Source organism: Perca flavescens, chromosome 18 (assembly GCF_004354835.1).
Source record: "Perca flavescens isolate YP-PL-M2 chromosome 18, PFLA_1.0, whole genome shotgun sequence".
Lineage (NCBI taxonomy): Eukaryota > Metazoa > Chordata > Actinopteri > Perciformes > Percidae > Perca > Perca flavescens.
The window spans coordinates 26,384,170-26,406,919 of record NC_041348.1 but is presented as its reverse complement, the minus strand read 5'-3'; the positions used below and the strand labels follow the sequence as shown (position 1 = coordinate 26,406,919).

The window sequence follows — 22,750 nt, the reverse complement described above, 5'->3', positions numbered from 1 at the left end:
ATCGCCAAGCCCTACCCTACAGTACATGACAACCTTCCTGAATTGGTGCCACATCCAGCCAAACACACTGGAGAAGCAAACAGCTGACAGCACAGCTGGCGTCTGAGACCAAGGAGTAGTTCTCCTTCAGGGAATGACCACAGAGGGGACAGATAAAAAAAATTAAAAAATAAAAGGATCCAGACCATCTGCAGTCTCTCTAAAGAGAATAAATATGGGTTGTCCAGGCTTAAAGGGATACGCCACCGTTTGTTGAAATAGGGCTTATCACGGTCTCCCCTAACTGTAGATAGGTGGGCCAACGCATTTTTTGTGCATGCATTGTTTTAGTCCGGTGCAACACCAGCAGCGCCGCCGCTAGTTAGCTTAGCGTAGAGAATGGAATCCCATGTTGCCGGTTAGCATGTTGTGAGAAAAAGTGAGCCAACAAAAGACAAAAAAAAAAAAAACCTAATTACTTGCACTGAGACAAAAAATGCATTGGCCCACCTATCTACAGCCAGGGTAGACTGTGATAAGCCCTGTTTCAACAAACAGTGGCGTATTCTTTTAAGCTGAAAATAACAGCCCCTTCTTGTACACCTATAAGAAGAATTTCTCAACCTTTTGTGACCCGCAATCCGGGTTACTTTTTTATCAGGGAAATAGCCTCCAGTATGGAAAGTGGCTTCATTGCATAATATTCCAGGTCAGGCTAATAATACATCATGTTCTATAGGAGGTGGAAAAGGCTTTGACAAGGCCCCGGGGCAAAGCTGTCTTATTTACTGATGGAAGGGAGTCTGCTGGAGCAGCCAAATAAAACCTATTTACTTTTCTATAGCAGAGGCAGGAGGGATGGATAGAGAGAGGGAAACAAGAAAGTTGAACAGGCTAATCTAACAATTAGTATTCACACAGCTGCTTTCCTCTCGCTTCCTTTACGTATGATATATTCCAGTAATGAAACAGTGGATGGAATTTACACAAAGCTGATTGAATTTCCTCATTAAACATAAGGAGGAAATCATTAAAAATGAGCCTGTAAATCTTCCACACTGTATAATAGAATCGACTTAGTGGAGGTTTTGGCATTTTCCCCAGGGCAAAGACTGAAGTTACTAGTTGCAATCAATAAAAAAAAACACCTCCTTCCAAAACTATAATGTAGGGCCTTTGTGTACATTTGACACCTGCCATTACTTGGTGAAATCTTGATGCAGATTGACACCAAACTGGTCTTGTCTCATAAAATGTATTTACCTAAATACACCAGAAAATGTTGTCTTGTCGGTGTGCGTTTCCAGTACACCGGTGGCCTAACAAATTCTTTTTTGGATAGATGTAGCTTGAGAAAGAAAGAGCTGGATGTAGAGGGACAAATGGGTGTCATCTTACTGCCTAAATTGAACAAAACATTTCTGACCCAAGTGTGTGGCTTCAAACATTCTTCGTAGCCCCGTGCATGTATATGCTCAAAGGGCTGTCATCCTGTCACTTCTGTATTATGATAGTGTTACACAAACATACAACTAGAAACCCGAAAATCAACATCTCAGCTATAGCACCTTGACACAAATAAAGCAAACTCAGTTGAACTGATGATGAAAGATACAGAAACACCTCAGAGATATGTTCAGAAATAACTCTTAATTTAGCTCTTTGCCTTTTTTATTCAGTGAAGATTCCAAGGTAAGGTCTAATGTTAGACTGCTAGTAACAGACAGAAAACTCATTCACTGGATGGATGGATGGATGGATGGATACTTTATTTATCCCGAGGGAAATTTTAGGCATCCAGTAGCTTAGACAACCATAACACAACAAACACACATATCTCACATACGTAAAAATCACTCACAGAAATTTAAAGAGTGTGATTACAAAAGGTCTGGAAAGGACTGACCATGTGATGCAATGACCATGATAAGGTGCTATGGTAGAGTGTGTGCAATGGCGGTAGTGCAAAAGTGAACAGTGCAGGGATTGAACAGTGCAATAGCTTATTATTAAATAGTAGCTATGATTATGAAAAGACAAGAATGTAAACATAAAAGAATTGCTTGACAAACAAGAAAAGAAATAATATACTTTATGCTTTGAATAAAACTACCCAACTGCACAGAAAACTGCGACTGTTAACCAGAGCCCTTAACAGACCTTGGACCAGCTCCAGCAATATAATATAATACGCAACGTATGCTCATGTTTCTTGAGGTGACACTGTAAAGAAATAGCGAGAGACAAAGACAAGTGTCCTTGTTTTCATCATGTCGCTATGTTTAAGGTCCAGTTTAGTTTTTTTTTATTTGGTGCAATATTTCAAAAGTAGATCCCCTTTGATATAAATCAAACAATACCAACACAGCTAATTGGGCCATTACTAAAATGTTCTTTAAAGCCATGCTAATTCAAATTTCTAAATTAACAATGAAACGTTTGAGCGTCTTTCAAGTCTTTGTTTTGGTTTTAACGGCCTACAACTTGGTGGTTTTGGTTCTCTCTCCCCTCTCACATCAACCCAGTTTCCAGCTGCAGCAGGCAGCAAAGAAGCTCTGGAAAACACACTGTGCGCTAACAGCCCAGCACCAACCTGCAGACTGACAAAGTTAGCAGCTAGCTGACAAACCTAATGGAGCATTTAGCAGCTAAAGGGCCAGACAATTCCCTCAAAAGTCAAGCGAAACAGAGCTAAAAGTAGGGCGAGTCTTAGCGTTACAATGGCCAGTTGGCCAGAAACGCGTGTCTACTGGATATGCACACACAAAAAACTGAATACTGACATGTTAGCTATACCTTTTATAAGGTGATAATGTGTCAGTGGTGTGTTAATAGCTTTTTCCGCTACCCCAAGCTAAAAAATGTATACCATTTCAAAACCTTTCCTTTTTTTTTTTTTTTTTTTTACTTTCTTCCACTCTTAATTACCGGCAGTTTACTTTAAATTGTATTGTTGTTACAGAGGAGAAGAAAAAATAAAATACTGGATCACTGACACAGACCTGCACCTTGACATAAAAGGGCACCATTAAAAAAAAAAAAACTGAGAAAACACTTCAAACTATATCTAGTACACAAGTGTATTTTGGTGACAAAAAGATGGGTCCTATCAGCAGTGGAGGCGCAGCTACCTCTTTCACACATGAATGCCATCTTATCTACTAGTGAAGAGCTTGCAAAAGTACTACTTTAAACGGTCACATACCAGATAGACAGACAGACAGACAGACAGACAGAGACACACACACACACACAGACACACACACACACCTCATCTGGAGCTGAAAGTATCTAAACAAATACTCTCCCTGAGAATCTAATTAGGTCAAGAGAGAGAGAGAAAGAGATCTTAGCAAATTAAAAATCCAATCCCCGCTCTTATTAATCCAATCAGTCAGAATAAATAACAGTATTCATTATGTGTACAAACCACTTGGAAGAACACATAAAACACCCTCACAAAGAGCATCTTCACTGCTCAAACAGTCTCAATAAAGATTACATTTTTTTTGTATTATGTCATTGTTGACGAGATTGTGTCCACCCCCTTTACTAAGCTACAACTGAAAATATCAGTTTCAGGACTGCTTTTTAAATATTAATCAGTTTTGTCTCAGTACTTTGGAGTCCCTGGTCCATTTATCCCTTCACACAATTAGGAGAAAACCAAATACATTGCAGATTAAATGTGGTGTTTTAATGAGTAGCATTGATCCTCTGCTATAAGGTGCACTTGCCGTCATAGCAGATCTGTGGGATCCTCTCCTTTTAGCTTCAGGTTCACTTTGGACGCAATTCTCTTGAGTCCAGCTTTTAAGCGAACAATCTCAGCCAACTATCACAATGAGACAACACGAGGAGCAACATGTAGTGTGTGTGTGTGTGTGTGTGTGTGTGTTGTGATAAAAAAAGGACTTGCTGCATTTATTATCCTAGTTTAATTTGGCATCTGCACACACACGCACATACTCAAACTGGGGGTTGATCATTCATCCCAGTCATGGCAAAAAGACAGCACGGACACCAACAACTGGCAAGTAGCACAAACGGAATATAAATATATGATAAAGTTGACATTTAGAGGCATTCATAGATGGATGACTCGAGCTGACGGCCAATTTGGCTGCTAATCTAAAGGCCAAGGCCGCTGGTGGCAGGGACAAGAGATCAATCGTGTGTGTGTCTGTGTGTGTGTCTGTGTGTGTGTCTGTGCCTGTGTGTGTGCCTGTGGTCTCTCACTCACCAAATAGATTGCTGGAGTGGCCTTGCTTGGAGACGGGCCTGAGCTCATTGGAACCCCAGGCGTGGCGCCTGTAGTTGCCCCACGCGTGTTTCATCATCTGAGGAGGAGGAGGAGGAGGAGGAGGAGGAGGAGGAAAAGATGAGAAAAGAAGAGAGTTAAAGAGGACGATCAACTTTGAGCTGTCACAAGAATTAAGTCATTGTCATACAATGGTGTTTATAGCCCAAATAATACTGGATTTTCAAGGCTAACACCCACATTTAACATAATCTGATATTGATATATTAATCTTAAATATATATATATTCTAAATAAACACATTATATTAACTAACCAAACATTTTGATAATGACCCTTATGTAATGAAATTACTTGCGATTTGTTGTTACGTATCAGCTAACATGTACTGTACATCAATCATTTTTTGCATCATTCAATTCTATGAAATGTCAGAAAATGGCTTTATTTGCCCAAAGCCTAAGCTGACATACTCAAATGCCGTTTTGTCGGACCAACAATCCAAAACCCCAAATTATTCTGTTTAATGTAATTCATGCCTGAGAAATCAAGCAGTTACTCATATATAAAAAGCTGAAACCGGAAAACTTTTTGCATTTCTACTTAAAAAAAACTCAGCTAACCAATATCAATTGTCAAAATAGTTGCCAATTAATTTGCCGTTGCGACAAATTGCTTAAACTAGTGAGGTCTGCTGCTGAGTCCCGTTGGCATTGCCTGTACGGTTACTGTACGGGACCATTGGAGATCCCTGGATATCTAGGTGCTACGCAATTGAAGACAATCAGCTATCCATATCAGTATTCTTCACAATGTTTATCCCAAATGAATTCATCTCAACCTAATGACATTTAATCAAAGCTGTTGTCAGCTCTTGTTCCACCCATCACTGTCGTATAATAGGTTAAATGATGCAACTCCATTCATACCTTACAATACAAACTGAGCACTCACGTCCAGTCTATCGGAGATGTGAAACCACCAATTCTCACTACTTGATCACAATCACAAAAGGATTGGCTTAGGCCCCAGGCCCTGGAATGAAGGACTCATTTTTTTGTGCAGTTCTGAACAACAATTATAACAATGATCACTTCCGGTTATGGCGGCGTGGTGAGCGGACGTGGCTCCTCATGCTCTGTTGCCAATCCTAAAACGAATACTACTTATATATTCCCAATTAGAGTAAAAGCATCACAACATGAAGCAATAGTTGGGGTACAAGAAAATAGGCAGAGAAAAGTAACCGAGGACAAACAAATAACAATGATAAATAACAAGGAGAACATGAGTAAAATATCCGTCAAAATATTCTCTGTCGAATGACCTATACTGCCTGCTTGGCCGATTGATTGGGCCATTTTCTGCAAAAAAAAAACTAAAACCCAAATACCACTCAATTCCCAGTGAAAACATTTTCCTCTGCTGAGTCCTACAGTATTATCTTCAGTTAAAACCACCCAATTCCCCCAGCAGGAATCATTTAAGTTTCATTTTATTTTAATCTGGTGCTGGCTGGGGGCTTGATAGCAGCGTGAACACTAGTTTTCTAATCTAACACCCAGACATGTTCATTTCAGTCTCCGATGTGGCTCCTCCTCCACCTCTGCCTTTGTCTGTCCTGCTAATTCAGGTTAGATCGCATTGTTCCACAGCTTTCTGGATTGCCTCTGGATTAGACACACTGAAATCCTTTATCCCCCACCTTCAGCCAAAAATTTTTTAGGAGTTGTTCCAATGCCAGTGTCATTTTAGGACTCTGATACGTCCTAAAATGCCAGTATCTGTATTGGCGAGTACGCAAGTCTTTACACCGATCCGATACCATGTAATTTAACCCGAAAAAAAAAAAAATCTACTTTGAAGTAGTTTATTGATGTTCTTTTTCCGTTATGACTATCTGTCAAACTAGAGAGTTATATGGCATGTATTCTCTGTATGTATTTGTTCATGTTTAACCTGAGCCAGGCCACACAACAATGATAGCAACCATAACACATCCATACAGAGTTAGAAGTATACAGTAGGGGTGTTTGAAATTAATCATTGCATTGCGATGCCAACCTGGTAGATTCTGCATCGATGTGACAGACCATAATTGATTATTGCCAACTGATGTAACTTGTTGATTTTTCTGTTCGCTGCGTTTTTGATTTCAAATTTCTTTATTAGGATAAACCCCTTGAGATGTATCATCTCGTTTTTGCTTTTTGTCTGCTGTGTTCAGGCTTTGCTACATTCAGGAAGTGTCTTTTTTAAGAACAGATCCAATAAAAGGGGCGTTCATATATATTGGTCTGCTTGAATTTGTTGATGAAAACCATCTGTAGCAATATATATTAATTGAGGCGGTGACGCATCGGGATATTGAATCGAAATCGAATCGTGAGACCAGTGAAGATTCACACCCCTAGTATACAGCTGTTAAAAAAAATTAATAATATAGTAGGGCTGGCTGTTGATTTACATTTTTTAATCACGATTAATCGCATGAGTGTCCTTGTTAACCGCACATGTTCTAAATGTACTTTAAAAGGGATTTGTTTTCAAGTTTTTAATGCTCAAGTGGTATCGGAGACTCCATGTACTCCGGTGGTAACCCAGTTCACATTGACCGTAACGTTATATGCAAATAACTTTAGTTTTGTGAAGAGAACCGTCTGAAGGCCTTTGAAACTCAACTTGCCATTCATTATTTATCCATTTCTGCCCAAGGAGCTTGGTTTCTGCTAGCCATCCAATCCCGTTCATGGATGTATTTTTAGATCAATAAGAACCGCTCCCGTTCCCCGTCTTGTCTCCTGCTGCAGGCAAAATGCTGGTACAAATAACAACAGCAGGCGGCTAAACCAGTCGGTCAATGATTTAGACGGTCAGTGTGACCTGTTGGCCAGGAACTCAAAGTGGGTAAAACCAGTTAATAAACGTGGCATTATGTAAGTCAGTCAAGCAGGAAACCAGTACTGCTGCACCATCCCACCTGTCGCACAACCATCATACGTACAAGGACAAAAGCCAGAGAAGCTTAAGTGAGGTTAAATAAAATATGAAGAGTTTTTAATACCCACATGGTGAAAGACTGCACTATATCGCAACTACCGTGAAAAAAGAACAAGTTCCAGTGGAGGCTGTACACACCGACAACGCCACTGTCCACAGGTTGCTATAACAACGGTTTTCATTATCAATTCATCAGTTTTATTATTATTATTTGATTAACTGATTGATAATTTAGCCTAAATTGTTTGACTCATCCTTACAGCCCTAGTATGCACCAGCAAACATCTGGAGGCATCTGTAAGCAAGCCCAGGGAAGGCCAATGTAAACTAGGGCTGGGTTAAAATAATTAACAATTAAATCAATCTTTGATTGAGTGATCTGATATTGATTAATAATATCCAGAAATCAATCTTTTAGTATATGCCTTTTCACCATGGATGAGGTAAATTGACCCCCCCCTGCCTTTCTGTGTGTAGCTTCTTGCTTGGACAACGTACAGCACAAGTTCTCTGAGAATTTCTCTCTTTTATATCCAAGAAAGTGGTATTGTAACGGATTACTGATAACTGAACCTAACCTAACTGATATTGAATCGGAAATGTAATTAAACCGGGACCTTGTGAATTGGAATCGAATCGGGGGGAATCATTGGCGACACCCAGCCCTAATGTAAACACTAGCAGTCTTTATATAAGAATTTAGTTTAAGAATGCACTATACTTTACTACAGATTTGTGACTGAAAATGTACAGGACAGGACAAACTGATAAAAGGATGTCTAGAAATGGCAAAGAGAATTTTTACACAAAACAAGTGTTCAAACAATGCGCATCTCAACTTTGTACTTTAAAAAGGGCACTAGTGCTGAGCAGCTGCTTAGTAACAACCATGAAGCCACTGCTGTGATGCTCCCGAGGCGTATTTCTTTTATTCATATTGTTAGCATGACTGACTATGTTTCGATCAAAGACGGTCTGCATCGGGTTACATCATGCAAGCTGAAGAGCCCGGTGCATGAATAGACTCTGATTTCATGCTTTTTACAGAACAACTGGTCATTAGATTGCAGTGCAAAAAGGAATATGTCATAATATGCTAGAGAGGAATCGAGGGAAGCACAATTAGCACAGTTACCTCTCATTCCCCTTGTGCTCCATCTGCATCTGTCGCTGTTGTACAAAAGACACAAACCCCACTCTGACATTAACATATTCTATGTTACATGCATGAGGTTTAGTACTGGCAGGTAGACATCTTGAGACAGAAAATTCCTGGTCTATCCTCGCATGTGCCCTTCTTTTAAAAACACCAACACACACAGACAAACACGGAACAAAAGCCACTTCATTTGCATAACGTCTCCCACGCACATCAAAAGGACAGCTAGCGAAAGCTGTCCTCCATTCAAACCCACTAATTAAAGCTAGTGAGCCTGCTAATTACAGCTCCTATATGTAGGTTACATTCAGTGCATTTACATGCAGTTTAAAAAACCCATTATATTCGGGTTAAGGCAATACCCCAATTTCTCAAATGCCATGTATTAGTAGTAGTAGTAGTAGCAGTAGTTCTCATAACCCGGTTAACAGAGGTAGAGAACTCCTTCAGTAACCTGGTTATTACTCCATGTATACACCTTAACAGGGCTATAATCGGTTTAAGTGCCCTCCCCACTCCGCTGGAGTTGCTTTTGAACTGGACATAGTCGTTGCTATGACACCGTACTTGTTGTAAGTTTATTTGATTAGGACAATGCACATTAATCAACATTTCTGTAAATGCGCCAGTGTTAGCCAGTCGGCTAATTTTCAACTGTAGTCCTAGTATACATATTATACCCATAGTATACAACATCGGAAGATGATGGCTAAACCGACTGTCCATCTCCGGGGCGCAAATTTACGAATCCTACCATGGCCACGCCAAGTCCCGCCCTACGAAGCAGCTCGATTGGTTGGGGTTAGGCCTTTGACCGTTACCTTGCGTAAGCATGGACGCCTGGCCATTAAATGCTACTGAAGGGCGGGTCTTGGCATGGCCATAGTAGCATTCGTAAATTTGCCTCCGGGGCAGTAAACGCTGTGTTGTGGCAAAAAAAGTGGAGGGACCGAGCAGCCCCCGCTGCAGCCGCTGGCCTACTTTAATGTCAGTTAGCTAACGAAGTTAGCTTGCTAATTCCACCCGACACTGGTTACAGATAACAGGTTGTCAGTCATCTGGTGGGAACATTGCGCTGTCCTACGCTAAAATGAATAATAATAATTTGTAATAATACAAATTTAGTCATCGGTCTGTGTAATGTTGACACAGGTCAACCGGAAGAAAAAGCGCTGTGCGTTGGCAGAGCGCAACCTACTGTACCGGAGGTAGAGTTACTCCCGTCATTCTCCCCATGATTCTTCCCCGCCCATGTATACGGGGAGAACTGACATAACCCGGTTATTCACATAGCTGGGGTAAGACCATATCCCGGTTCCTGCTGTGCATGTAAACGCACTGACAAAGAGATCTACTCAAACACTCTTGTTCCACTCCACATGCTGCACTGCAGCAAATGAGGACGACTAAAGCTGATCCAAGGTCCTGTCCAAGGATGTAGAGATCAAGGAGACAACAGAAAGCTGCGGCTCACTCGTCACAAAAACACCGAAAAAACTGACTGATATCGCGATTGCGATATGATTCACGTTATTGGAGGGAATGATCATTTTTGTATCATTATTCACACATTCATTGAAAAATGTTAATGATTATAATGTAATTTTTGCGAGGATCTGTACCAAAAAAAAAAGATTTTTCTTCTTTAGCCTGTAGGAAATGATTTGTAGGTCGGGACGTCTCTGCAGCACCACAATACTTAATTCAGAATGGTTTGACACATATTTGACCATATTGTCTTTCCTTCGGGAATATTTTGACAATTATCGATACTTTGATGCTTTTTTGTCGCTTTTGACTTAATTTTGGAGCGTTTTAACGCTTTTGATGCTTTTCTTTGACAATTTCGGCATTTTTTGGGACCCTAAAAAAAGCAGAAAGTATAAATGATAACCCAAAAACCCTAACCCAAAAAAAAGTTTAGAAAGGCAAATTTCACAGTTCGTTTTTGTACTGTTGATTTTCTTAACTTTTTCCACTGTTTTTTTTAAGGTTTAATAACTTAACGGTTAATAAACCTCTTTCCAAAAGTCAACGAGTAATCGTGTTAAATGATAATGTAATTTTAATATTGACCGAAATAATCATGATTATATTTTTTCCCCAAAATCGAGCAGCCCTACCTTCTGCCCTTCCTGGAACACATCTTCCGCTCCGGCTGCCTCTGCAGAGCCAGAACCACCCTGAAGGACTCTTCTCATCCTGGACACCGGCTGTTTGACCGGTTGCCCTCCTGCTGCAGGTCCATCAAAGCACGGACCACCAGACTTAAGAACAGGGTCTTTGCCTGGGCCATAAGCACAGCCTTCACATGCAATATGTCGTTCGAAGGCAAACCTACTGGATCCTGTGCAATTAGGCCTGTAATAATTATTACATAATTGCTTAATTGTGCTTTTTTTTTTTTAAGTAATACATAAATAAATATTTTTTAAATTTGACTGAAAGAGACAATTATATTGTCAATCGCAATTATTTCTGAGACAATTAATTGTACAGAAGAATTTGGAATTGTTACAGCTATATGTGCAATGATTACATTCATATTTAGGGCTGGGTATCGTTTAAAAACAATTGTGATACCGGTAGCCAGGGCTGTAGTACTCGAGTCCGGTCTTGGAGTCAAGTCCGGACTCGAGACGGTTTTGCTATGGTCTCGGACTTGTCTCAGACTCGCTGGTATTTGGACTTGGACTTGTCTCGGGCTCTGCCACTGGTCTTGCCAAATATGGCTTTTGGTCTCGACCGAGTCCAGGTGTCTTCGTTATGTTTATAATAATAGTGGAGGGAAAGTGATACACTGGCCACCTGATAACCAATCACACACTAGATTGTCTTCGCACACCCTGCATCTGCGTGCCCTGCTAACGTTACTGCCATTCATTTTCATTGATTCACACTCACTGGAACAAACGCAGATGTCCGCCAATTCTGTCATAATCAGACCTGGTTAGCCTGTGTCTACTTCTATACTACAACTCAACTCTTTTAAATTGCTCAACAATATCTGAGACATGGGTGGCAGTTTAAAGGTCTGGAACCAGGCTCAGATTTTCCTTCACACTGTTAGAATTACATTTTGGCAAAGCATTCAAAATTGAGCATTCATAGGTAAGGCGTGGTGTATTCCATTTCAGTGTGTCAACATTAGCGTGGCTAACACTACACAACATTCCCTATGTGTGTGAGGACTATAATTGGATTAACTGCTGAGGATTTTCTTGGCTGACCGCTGTTATTAGGATCTGGTGGCTGGAGCTATTTCAGACTCACACTATCTCTTCTGCTGATTGGCTCTGTGTTTAAGGTGCTGTGGTTTTCTAGGGCACCAACATCAAGCTCAATCTAGCAGGAAGACATCAAGTACATAGACACCTCCTCTTATCTTAAGAGCATGCAGACAGACACACACAGACAGGCAGAGGATGACATTATTTACTACAGAAAGGCTGCATGACAAGTGTTGATAATCACCTCCTCCTCTCTCGCTCTTCAATTCATTCCTATTCTCTGTTTGTTGTCCCCCTGCTCCACCTCTCCTCTCAGCCTATTGATCCGCCTCAGGCACTGAACTAATAACGCCCATGTCTTCACTGATCACACACACACACACACACACACACACACACACACACACACACACACACACACACACACACACACACACACACACACACACACACACACACACACACACACACACACACACACACACACACACACACACACACACACACACACACACACACACACACACACACACACACACACACACACACACACACACACGAAGGCCTTCAGACAGGCTGGTGTCTGATATGTATGCATGGATTATGCCACTTGTTTCGGGGGGGCGGGGGGCTAATAAACAACTGTAAAAACGTAACAATTGCAATTATTAAAATCCTGTGAATCATATTTTATGGCCTTCACGGTCACATTTATACTTCTACTATTACAAATAAATGTGTTCTTTGCTACAGGTGAAGAATAAGACACATTAACTGTATTTGTTTCAAACACCAATCGGCTAAAATGTAAAGAAAAAGAAAAGAAAACATGAACAGGGAGAAGATTCTGCTGCCTGTAGAGGGGGGGTACATTGTACATCAGAGAAAACTGTCTCATATTCAAGAGCAGCTTTAATTCAAAAGAAGTTTGATAAATATAGTGTATTCTAAGTCTATGCAAAAGTGAAGGATTTTTACTTTTATCTTTAACGTACTTCACTTTAAGCAGTTTGATAAACAGGGTCTCAGATCTCGACCTAATTGAACACCTCAGGGCGATTTCGGACTGACGTTTTAATTCCACCATCATAAAAAAAAACATGTTTTTCTGGAAAACAACTTTAATATATGTCCTAAAAACCATCAATAACTTTCTTAAAGAGATGGTCAGAATTCCGTTACGAAACAGACGCTATAAGGTCAGGAACTTGCAGTTAAGACCACCGATCAAGTGGGCACAAAATCCTTATAATAAGGATCCCCTTCATAAGGATTTTCTTTAATGGGAAACTTGAACTTTGGATGACATACCACAAGAATGGAGCCCTTTCTAAGTCTGGCAGTTGCTTACCGGGCAACCTGACAAACAGCATTTCACTGACATAAAGTTAAATGTGTTTGTTGACAATACAGCAATAAGGCCAAATGAAGTGGCTATACACAGATGAGCACCGAGGTACACAAGTCCACTGAGGCCTCGTTGAAATGTCCCCAAAATTATGACCTGCCATTGATTCAGTGTGGGTACTTTACACTGCGGTTTGTATACGTACACGTACACAGTGGGATGATTGCAAATCATTAACTGCTGTGCAAAGATCTAGAGGTTAATGACCCCAGTTTGCTCCGGGGGGTCTTAAGTAATCTGTAACTGAGGGAATGTGTGCAAAGAGTGTGTGTGTGTGTGTGTGTGTGTTCTCCAGGGGCTGCTGTGGCGAAAGAGAAGCTGAAACTGAATCCTCGGTTAGTGTTTCCCAGGGGGAGCACTTGCGACTAACGCCCTAGAAAGAGGTGCCTTGTGTGCGAGACAGAGAGAGGGTGAGAGCGAGAGAAAGAGATGGCTGTTGGGCAGATAAGGACAGCAGACCAACCGCCATGTGTCTCACACACACACACACACACACACACACACACACACACACACACACACACACACACACACACACACACACACACACACACACACACACACACACACACACACACACACACACACACACACACACACACACTCTGCCTGCCAAAGAACCATCCCGAGTGAGAGTGTGGTGATTGAAGAACAGATGCATGCCATCTCAATGACAGGGTGAGATACTGAGAGAGAAAAAGGCCAGGTCACAAAAAACAAGGACGTACTGTAGATAGGAAGCAGGAAAGACTGACTAACGACTGGGGGGAAAAAATGAAAGATACTTTGCATACACACAATATCTGATAGAAAAGAAATATCCATTATCCATACAGCCCAATTCATGAAATAATGATGGAACAATTAATAGAAGCACTGAGCACCCCCCCCCCAAAAAAAAAATAAAATAAAAAAGAAGAAGAAAAGAGAAAGAGAAATGCATTACTTGGCCTGTGCTTAGCAGGCCACTGATCTGATCTTTTTCCACTCAATCTTTCTGCAAAGTGTGAGCAAACTTTTGAAATATCACTTTGAAGTTGAATCGGTTTCTTGAGCATCAAAGAATTCCACGGGAAAATTATTCAGATTCACTGAACTGATTTTTGACAGGCTCTGGATTTAGCTAGAGTTGGCCCTGCGTCACACTGTGAAAAGCAAAAAAGGAATACCAATGATGATACTCGTGACAATTCTGTGTATAGTTTGTGCATCACAGGAAACATGAACAGCCACTGATAGGAATCTATCATATTTACATATAGTACAGAGGCACAGGCATGAGCTCAGCAGTTACCATTTCCTGTTCTGTTCATTTCATTCACAGCGGTTAGGTAAAAAATGTGCTTTTCTGTTAAACAGGAGGATGAACAGCTTTTTTGGAAGACCTAGGCCCTACGTTGTAGCAGGCGTTTGCAAGAGCAAATCTTAATATTTCATAAAACAGTATTGGTTGACTTACTACTATATTAGATCAGTTTTGTCTGTGAGAGTAGCAAAAACATGTTTGAAAGGGAAAATGCTGTGTAATATTTCTTTAAGCAGCTGCTACTGTAGCAAAAAGAGCAGAGAATTGACTGAAATGTCGAGCCGTAAGGGGATGTGAGAACTAGTTGTCTTGCCAAAATCCCTTTTGCAATCTTTGCATGAAGTAGAGCATGCATAGGCTGGAGAGCTGAGCAAAAACCACAGCAACTTTATCAACAGCATTTTCAAACGGTAAAAAAAAAACGATGAAGCAACAAAAAAAGCAGAGAGAAGCTTGCCTTTGATGTCACCCAAAAGTTCAAATTGATCCAGTTCTTCTGTAAACTCTTGCATGGTTGTTGATTTGTTGATTTGGTTGCTCGAGGGTTGTTTACCAGGCCGGTCTGTGTTTATGCTATCCTGAATTTAATCTCTCCCTCTATATATCCACCTCCTCTCTATATGGGGTGATGTAAGAAACTGCGTACACATCTGTAAAAGATATTACTGCATCTCTCTCAACCCTATCTCTGAGCTCAGACAGCACACACATACACTGCCTGGCACTATCTTTGTGGGGACCCGTCATTGACTTAATGCATTCCCTAGCCCCTTACCCTAACCTTAACCATCATAACTAAATGCCTAACCCTTACCCTCACCCTAACCTAATTTTATCCCTAATCCTAAAACCAAGTCTTAACCCTCAAACAGCCCTTTAAACTTGTGGGGTCCAGCATTTGTCTCCACAAAGCTGTAAGTATACTGTATTCCCGGTTTTTGGACCCCACGAATATAGTTACACACACACACACACACACACACACACACACACACACACACACACACACACACACACACACACACACACACACACACACACACACACACACACACACACACACACACACACACACACACACACACACACACACACACCTCTTCTTATGGGACGAAAATAAGAGCGCATTAAACATTTACTATGATCAACTTGGCGAAAACAAGCTTAACAAAATAGTGCTCCTTGTGTCATGTAAATCTAACTCCCCAGATGCCATTAGTATCTATGCGTTTCAAAGAACAGAGAAAAGAAATTGGAAATCTTAAAAGACGGATGGAAGGACAGAGGATGCAAGGTCTGGCACATTAAACATCCTGAAATACAAACGACATTTTGAAATGTGCCAGACCCTGGGCCTGCATCTATATTAGAGAAGAGAAGACGTCGGGAGCCTTAACGCACCATTACACCACGGAGACACTGCTGAAAAGCTTGGAAAAAAAAGTCAGATGTGGAAAACCTATGGAAAAAAAAGGGAGACACAGGTACTAAAACAATTACACGAGGCAGGTTTAAGGGTATAGAGTAAACGCAGCGTGTGTGTGTGTGTGTGTGTGTGTGTGTGTGTGTGTGTGGGGGGAGGGGTGGGGAATTATGTAAAATTTAAGATAATAAGTTAACTTCAAGACAAATGTCAGGATCAACGAACACTTTTCCAATAGTGCTCTATCACAACCGACATTTTGGCCAGTCACGGTACAAATAGCACAGGTGTACAACATTAGTGAAGGCTCTGTTCCATTAGACGCCCATGAGCCAGCATTAACAATACCAGACACACCTAAAATGGACGCAGCCATTACGAATGCAATTACTTGCACCTGTGTTTGGCTCAAACTGCCCGCCATTAGAATGCTCTTTTCAACGCACAGCACAAAAGCAGTTACGGGCACATTTTGTCCCACCTGTGTGTGTGTGTGTGTGTGTGTGTGTGTGTGTGTGTGTGTGTGTGTGTGTGTGTGTGTGTGTGTGTGTGTGTGTGTGTGTGTGTGTGTGTGATTTTGTACAGTATTAACTAAACTATTGCATGCAAATGAGTCCAGCTATAAATAATAAGAATTATAAATGCGTAAGTGATAACAGCCAGTAACCCAGGTGCAGCAATTTCGTCAGTGCGCTGCGGTCTAATGACAATTCTCTCCAATGTGGGACAGCAACTGAAACACGATTTTGCAGGAGTGAAAAGAAAAGAAAAAAAATGCATGGATATGGAGGAGGCAAATCAAAGCCAAGCCTGCCACGAATAAAGACACTTAAAAAGCTACCATCCACGGCTTTCGAGACAGAGAAGCGAAAAGTGAGGAGGCGAAGAAATAACACTCACACAATAACTACACACAGTAGTTAGACATTTGCTCCTCAAGTGGTGAAGGATCATTTGTATTGTTTTACTCACTATGTGTCTTCTTGCCTCCCAGGCAGCCATTTGTTGGCACTTTGGTATAGAAATCAATTTGCAGGAAATTACTTGAGTGATGTCATTCATCACGGTGAACATGAGGCTTTTGTTATTGTTGCCATCAACGTTTGAATAGCATTGCATGGAAATGCATTTGGGAGTGCAGATTGATTTGATTGATTTGCAATGCATCACCATTCAACTCTAAGCAGATGGTTTTAAGTCTATACCAGTTGATTTATCATAGTAATTATTGAAAACAATGGATGTGCCATAAGTGGAAGGTATTTTACATTTTTCACACTTTCAATGCTACACAACTGGCCTACACAAAATGTATATTTAGTACAAAAATCATACGTATCGTGATTTTTTTTTTGCGACGATTTTTAGAATTGATTCTTTTCCCTAAAATTAATATTTTTTTACCAATGATTCGCCTAAATATTTTCTGTACGGTACTGCCGACAGTGATTACATCATATCCGTTTCCAGCCAAAGAGAGCGAAAGCAGAAAATCCATGTTCTGTACTTCTTTACAAATTAAATAAATGTCAGACTGACTGACATATGATGCGCATTCTTCTTAGAAAACAATTAGTTTTTAGAAATGTCTCATGCATACCTGCAAACTCAGAAGGCCTGAAAAAGGTGACATTAAAGAACGGCATGTGTATTGCTAAGGCCACAGGGTCAAAATTAAATGATTTATTAAAAATGTAATAACAATAACTTTTTTCACCAGTAAATACCTGTTAAACTACAAAATCAACCACTGGATGGGAAAAGGGTATTTTACAACAACTTTGAATGCAGCACGAGGCTGGCGAGGCGAATTTCAAGTGAACGCAGGCATTTTAGTGGCACCAAAATAAGGCACCGAAATCCGCGTTGCTATTCGGTCCGGTAGATAACAGTCGTTAAGGCAAAAAAACAAAAAAACTCGGATCTACACGATTCACGTGGATGACATTTTCCCCATTCAAAAAAGGTGATTTTCGCCGAAAAGCGACAAGTTTGCAGGTATGCTCATGATATATTGTCTCTAGGAGTGTATTACTCAAGTTTTCTTTTTTTAAGAAGGAAAAGAAAAATCGCAATACTCAATAATATCGAATCGCAATACTTTGAGAATTGCAATAAATGAAAATCTTAATACAAATTGATCCGCCATGCATGTATCACGAAATAATCGAATCAGGACAAAAGTACATCTCCCCAGCCCTAGTAATTATATAATCAACAGACTTTGTAAGTCCACTTGCTCTAAACTAGACTTTGAAAAGCCCCGAATAGTCTTGTGATGATAACCAAAACTCCAATACGAATGAGATTTCACAGCAAACAACAAAAATAGATTTGGAATTTTAGATGTGCCTGTTTGGACAAGCTGATTGCTTGGCCTGTGGTATTGCTGCTTGAAGCTTTCTCCAGAACCACTGCGCCCCAAAATTACTTTATTAATTGCCGAAAGAAAGAGAAAGAGAAAGAGAAAGAGAGAGAGAGAGAGAGAGGAAAGAAAGAGAAAGAGAAAGAGAAAGAGAGAGAGAGAGAGAGATAGAGATAGAGAGAGAGAGAGGAAAGCAATGAAAATAGTGTTTTTGTTTAACTATGTTTTAGTGTTGCCTTTTTTGTCAACGATGAATGCTGATCTCGCCACAGGCAGCGTTTAGTGACGGCGGTGCTCTCATCGTTAACTAATTCAACCCTTCAGCAGAGGTGTTCATTTCAAATAGGGGTGTGCAAAAAAAAAAAAAAAAAAAAAAATCTATTTTAAAAGTGTGTTTTTTTTCTCAAAATCTATTTTGAATCGAATCTTGAGCCTGAAAATCGAATTCGAATCGTGACATTTCCTGAATCGTGTACCCCTAATTTCCAAGCAGGCTTAGTGGCTTGACGGTTAACGCTGAAGAACGTGTATTTTGCACACGGTAATGTTATTAGCGTTATTATAGGTTAGCAGCACACTTAACCAACCGGACCCAGGGTGAGTCTGAGTCCAAACTGCTCCAAATTCCAAACCCCCCAGGAAACATGAGATATTACAAAGACAGACAACACACACACCACACACTACACACACACACGTTTCCTGATTTATTATACAGAAAAAGTTAGCAGCTCAGGTTTGGCCTCATGCGTGACACGTACATCGATAAGTCTCTGCGGGGATACAACTATGGGAATAGCATCTAGGAATCAACCATGCCTTGATCTGAATCCATATTTACGCCTGCAAAATACTTCCCCTTTGTTGTATCAAAATTGCAGCTAATATTTAGATATTAAACATTTGTTATCTCATAATTTCAAAGGAATACTCAACACAAATGCATATGCAATCAGCCCTCAGGACATGCGAGCTGTGACACTCAGATCAACGGGTTATTCCTGGGTGCAGACAAACAAGGTTTTTGTTTCCATAATTCATTTTTATGCTGGCAGAAACCTTTAAAAAGATACAGCCCGCAGAAGCCCCGACACAAAACTTGCCTTCTGACCTATGCTGTTTTGGAACAACCCTAGCCAACTAACCGTTTTTTTCCACCTCGTCTCCTCACATGTTCTTACTGCTCAGAGACAGAGGACAATATCCATCTCTCCGCCTGGGGACCAGTTCTTCAGGGATCAGTGAGGGATTTCCTAAGCGGTTTAGTATTTCAGCAACCATATATGGGTCAGTATTGTACTGCTGGAAAGGAAAAAGAAAAAAAAGAAAAAGGATGCTGCTTCCCAATAGTCCCTGCTGACAGAAAAGTGGGTTTAATACTTTGTTTCCATGATGGCTAGCTGCAGCTGCTACGCCACTACAAGCGGTTTAAATGCAGATGTATGTGAAACTATTATACACTCAAGAGCAACCGCAACACACAGTGACAAAAACGTCCAACCACTACAGTTTGCTGAAAACGTGCCATGTTCATGTTTTTTGAAAGACAAACAAAAAGACAAGCTGTAAAGTAAAAAAAAAAATATATATATATATATATATATATATATATATATATATATATATATATATATATATATATGACACAGTCACCTTAATCACACACACAGTCTGGCACTCTTTTTGTGCCTTTTATTCCAAGTAAAACTTTTCAATTATCAAACAAAAATCACTAACTCCAGCAAAAAAAATTACGTTAATCTTGATCGCTATAAATGTGTGTGTAATTTCGATTGAAAAATAACCCCGACCCGAATCGGTGCAGGCAACACGGGCGCTCATTGGATTGTTGTCGGGATGATTATCCAGAAGCCTGGTTGAACACACTCAGCAGCTAGCAGCTAGCTACCGGCAGGATCGAGACAGGGTATGGGAATTTAAACGATGTCTGAGTTGACAACGCATCTTGTTGTCACGTAAGGGCCCTGTTCATGTTGCACAGACATTTTAATTGCATTTTGTGTCTGTTAAGAGGCACAAAGGCAGTCTTTCCCAGAGAACTGCGGTTTTAGCTCAGTGGAAGCTCGTACACGTAACGGCAGCTACTGCGTGTTGTCTGCACCGATTCGCGTCGTTTTTTTGTTTCCAATCGAAAGTACGCGCATATTTATAGCGATCGAGATTAACGTAAAAATTGGCCGGAATTCTCCTTTAAACTTACAAACAAAACATTTGTGTAGTCGTAAACTCTTTTATTCAAGTGATAATATGTCCCCTTTGTTTCCACTTCCCTCTGCTTCTTTCTCAATGATCAGTCTTTTGCTCTCTCCATCGCAGTTGCGCTCCCAGCTTTCTGGAATTAAATGGCACAAAAATAACTCCATAGAGGTCTGGCATAGTCTTTGGTACTCTTTGTTCAAAGAATTGATAAATAAAATAAACTAATTATTGCTAACTCGCCCCTGGCTGGATAAAAATGCCTGCCCGAAACATAACTAAAACAATACTGAACACACATTTGGGGTGAAAGTTGAAGTAAGTTAGTTTTATATTTAAGGCAAAAAAGAAAAGCAACAACATTGGCATGCTGTTGAAGAACACAGGAAACGGAGGAAAATGTGTGTTTAAACGTTATCTGAATGAATTAGGTAACAAGCAGCAGACCTCCAAAGCATTTATTCTGAAATGTCGAGCACCAAATGTTAGCAATAAGACAAGGACCAAGGGTTGTTGGAGGCATTTCAAGAGAATCGAATAACAGCGCTGCCCCCGCATACCAACACAGGGGATTCAATTCACAGTTCAATGCAGTTTGTGATCTTTAGCTCCAAAAGCAATAATCAATTTTCCTCTAGAACAAACAAACAATGCAATGATATTCTACAACACAGTGAGGGCTGGACTGTGTAAAGCTGAACTGATTGGATTTGATCAGTCCAAGCAGATATATTGAGCTTTGGGTGCTTTCACACCTAACATGTTTGGTTCAGTCCAAACAAACTCTGGCGGTTCGGTTTGTTTAGGCTGGTGTGTGAAAGCGGTCAATTGAGCTCATCAAACAAAAACTGCCTGAAAAAGAGGGGCCTGGGGCCAATCAGACTCTGATGTGTGTGTTTGTGCATGAAAGCAAAGCAGACCAACAACAGGGTTTTGAGATGCGCGACACTAGCATAAATGAAAGAGTTAAACTACTACTAAATCCATCTGCTGATTGTCAACAGTCAAGAACGAAAAAAAGGTGTAAAAGAAACGTGACAGTACTCGTTTTTCTACAGTACCGTAGGTACCGGGGGATGCCATTCTTCCTGGCCCGATGGGGGGCCGTATATGCCTAGAGGCCCGGACACCCCGACCAGACGGCCGACCCTCGGGAGAAGAGCCAGTCGGACTGATCAGTCTCCCTCGAGTTGGTCAAAAAAAGTGCCTCGGAACACACCGAAGAGACGAGACGTAATACGTCTCCATAACAGCAGGCGGCGCTAATCTGTATTGTCGCCCAAAAATGAAAACCGGCAGCTGATTGGACAAACGCGTCACGTGGGTCTGGTTTCTCCGGAAATTCAAAGCCAGACCGTCATGGCGGCTTCTCATATTGTACTAAAATAGTTAACCGATGGGTCTTTTGAGTCCGACTGCTGATTCAACATGTCAAATCGGTCAAAATGAAGGCCGACGGCCCCTCGGACGGAACACACCGAACAGACTCCAGTCGACGGCCGATTATCGGCTCTGTGTGTCTCGGGCTTACAAGTGTTCTAGTCTGCCGCTAATTGCTGGAGCAGAAGAACGCCCACCAGCACAGAAAAACAGAGCGCCTCATCTAGGGTTGGGCATCGAGAACCGATTCCTATTTGGAATCGTTTCAAAAATTACGATTCCATCGGAATGGTTTCTTTATTGGAATCGTTTGGAGGATTTGGTTTCAAATCTGATCATCACTTTCCAATTTAAGATGCGCAAGTTTTGGTTTCCGTAGCGGCCAGGCGCTTGTTGCGTTGCAGCCTTTGAGCACGGTAAGCAGCGCTCTAGTGGGGCTTTATTTTACGTTGAAAAATCACGGTAAAACTGCAACCCACCTTTGAATCCAAATAAAACTTTCCTCTTATTTGTGAAATAAGCATGTGACCCGTTTCAACTCCATCCCTCAAAGAATCGATAAGAACCGGAATCGAACGGAAGAATCGGAATTGGAATCCGAATTGTTAAAATCTAAACGATGCCCAACTCTAGCCTCGTCTCCGTTGCCGTGCACGACGGCTTGACCGCGGTCAGGCTCCGGCTTTAACGTAACATTACAGCCACAGCAACGGCTTTCCTGACTTCACCTGGAGCTCGCGAACCAAAAGAAAAGTCGGTTTCTCTCTGCCGTTGTCTGTCACAGCCTGAAGTTAGCTCCGACAGCTGACATTATCTAACTTCAGTGCTCTTTTTAGCGGACCTCTAGAACGCCAGTTAAGTTAACCTTAACCGGACCGGTTCTGTGTGATAAACGACGACAACAGAGAGAAACAGATGTTACCAAACATGCTCTCTCTCTGGGACTTCCAGGTGAACTCATGGAAGACGGTACCGTTCCCTGGCTGTTAATCACGCCCTCCTACCCCCTTACAGTGACAGAA

At 41.0% G+C, this 22,750-nt stretch overlaps 1 protein-coding gene across 1 annotated transcript in view; it reads right to left on the bottom strand.

Moving 5' to 3' along the window:
• The window catches only part of man1a1 (mannosidase, alpha, class 1A, member 1), a 137,760-nt gene that overhangs the window by 98,253 nt on the left and 16,757 nt on the right, over positions 1-22,750 (bottom strand). Inside the window, exon 2 of the mRNA XM_028605579.1 lies at positions 4,223-4,319. Coding sequence (XP_028461380.1) covers positions 4,223-4,319 — 97 coding nt within the window. The remainder of the gene's footprint in view (positions 1-4,222; positions 4,320-22,750) is intronic.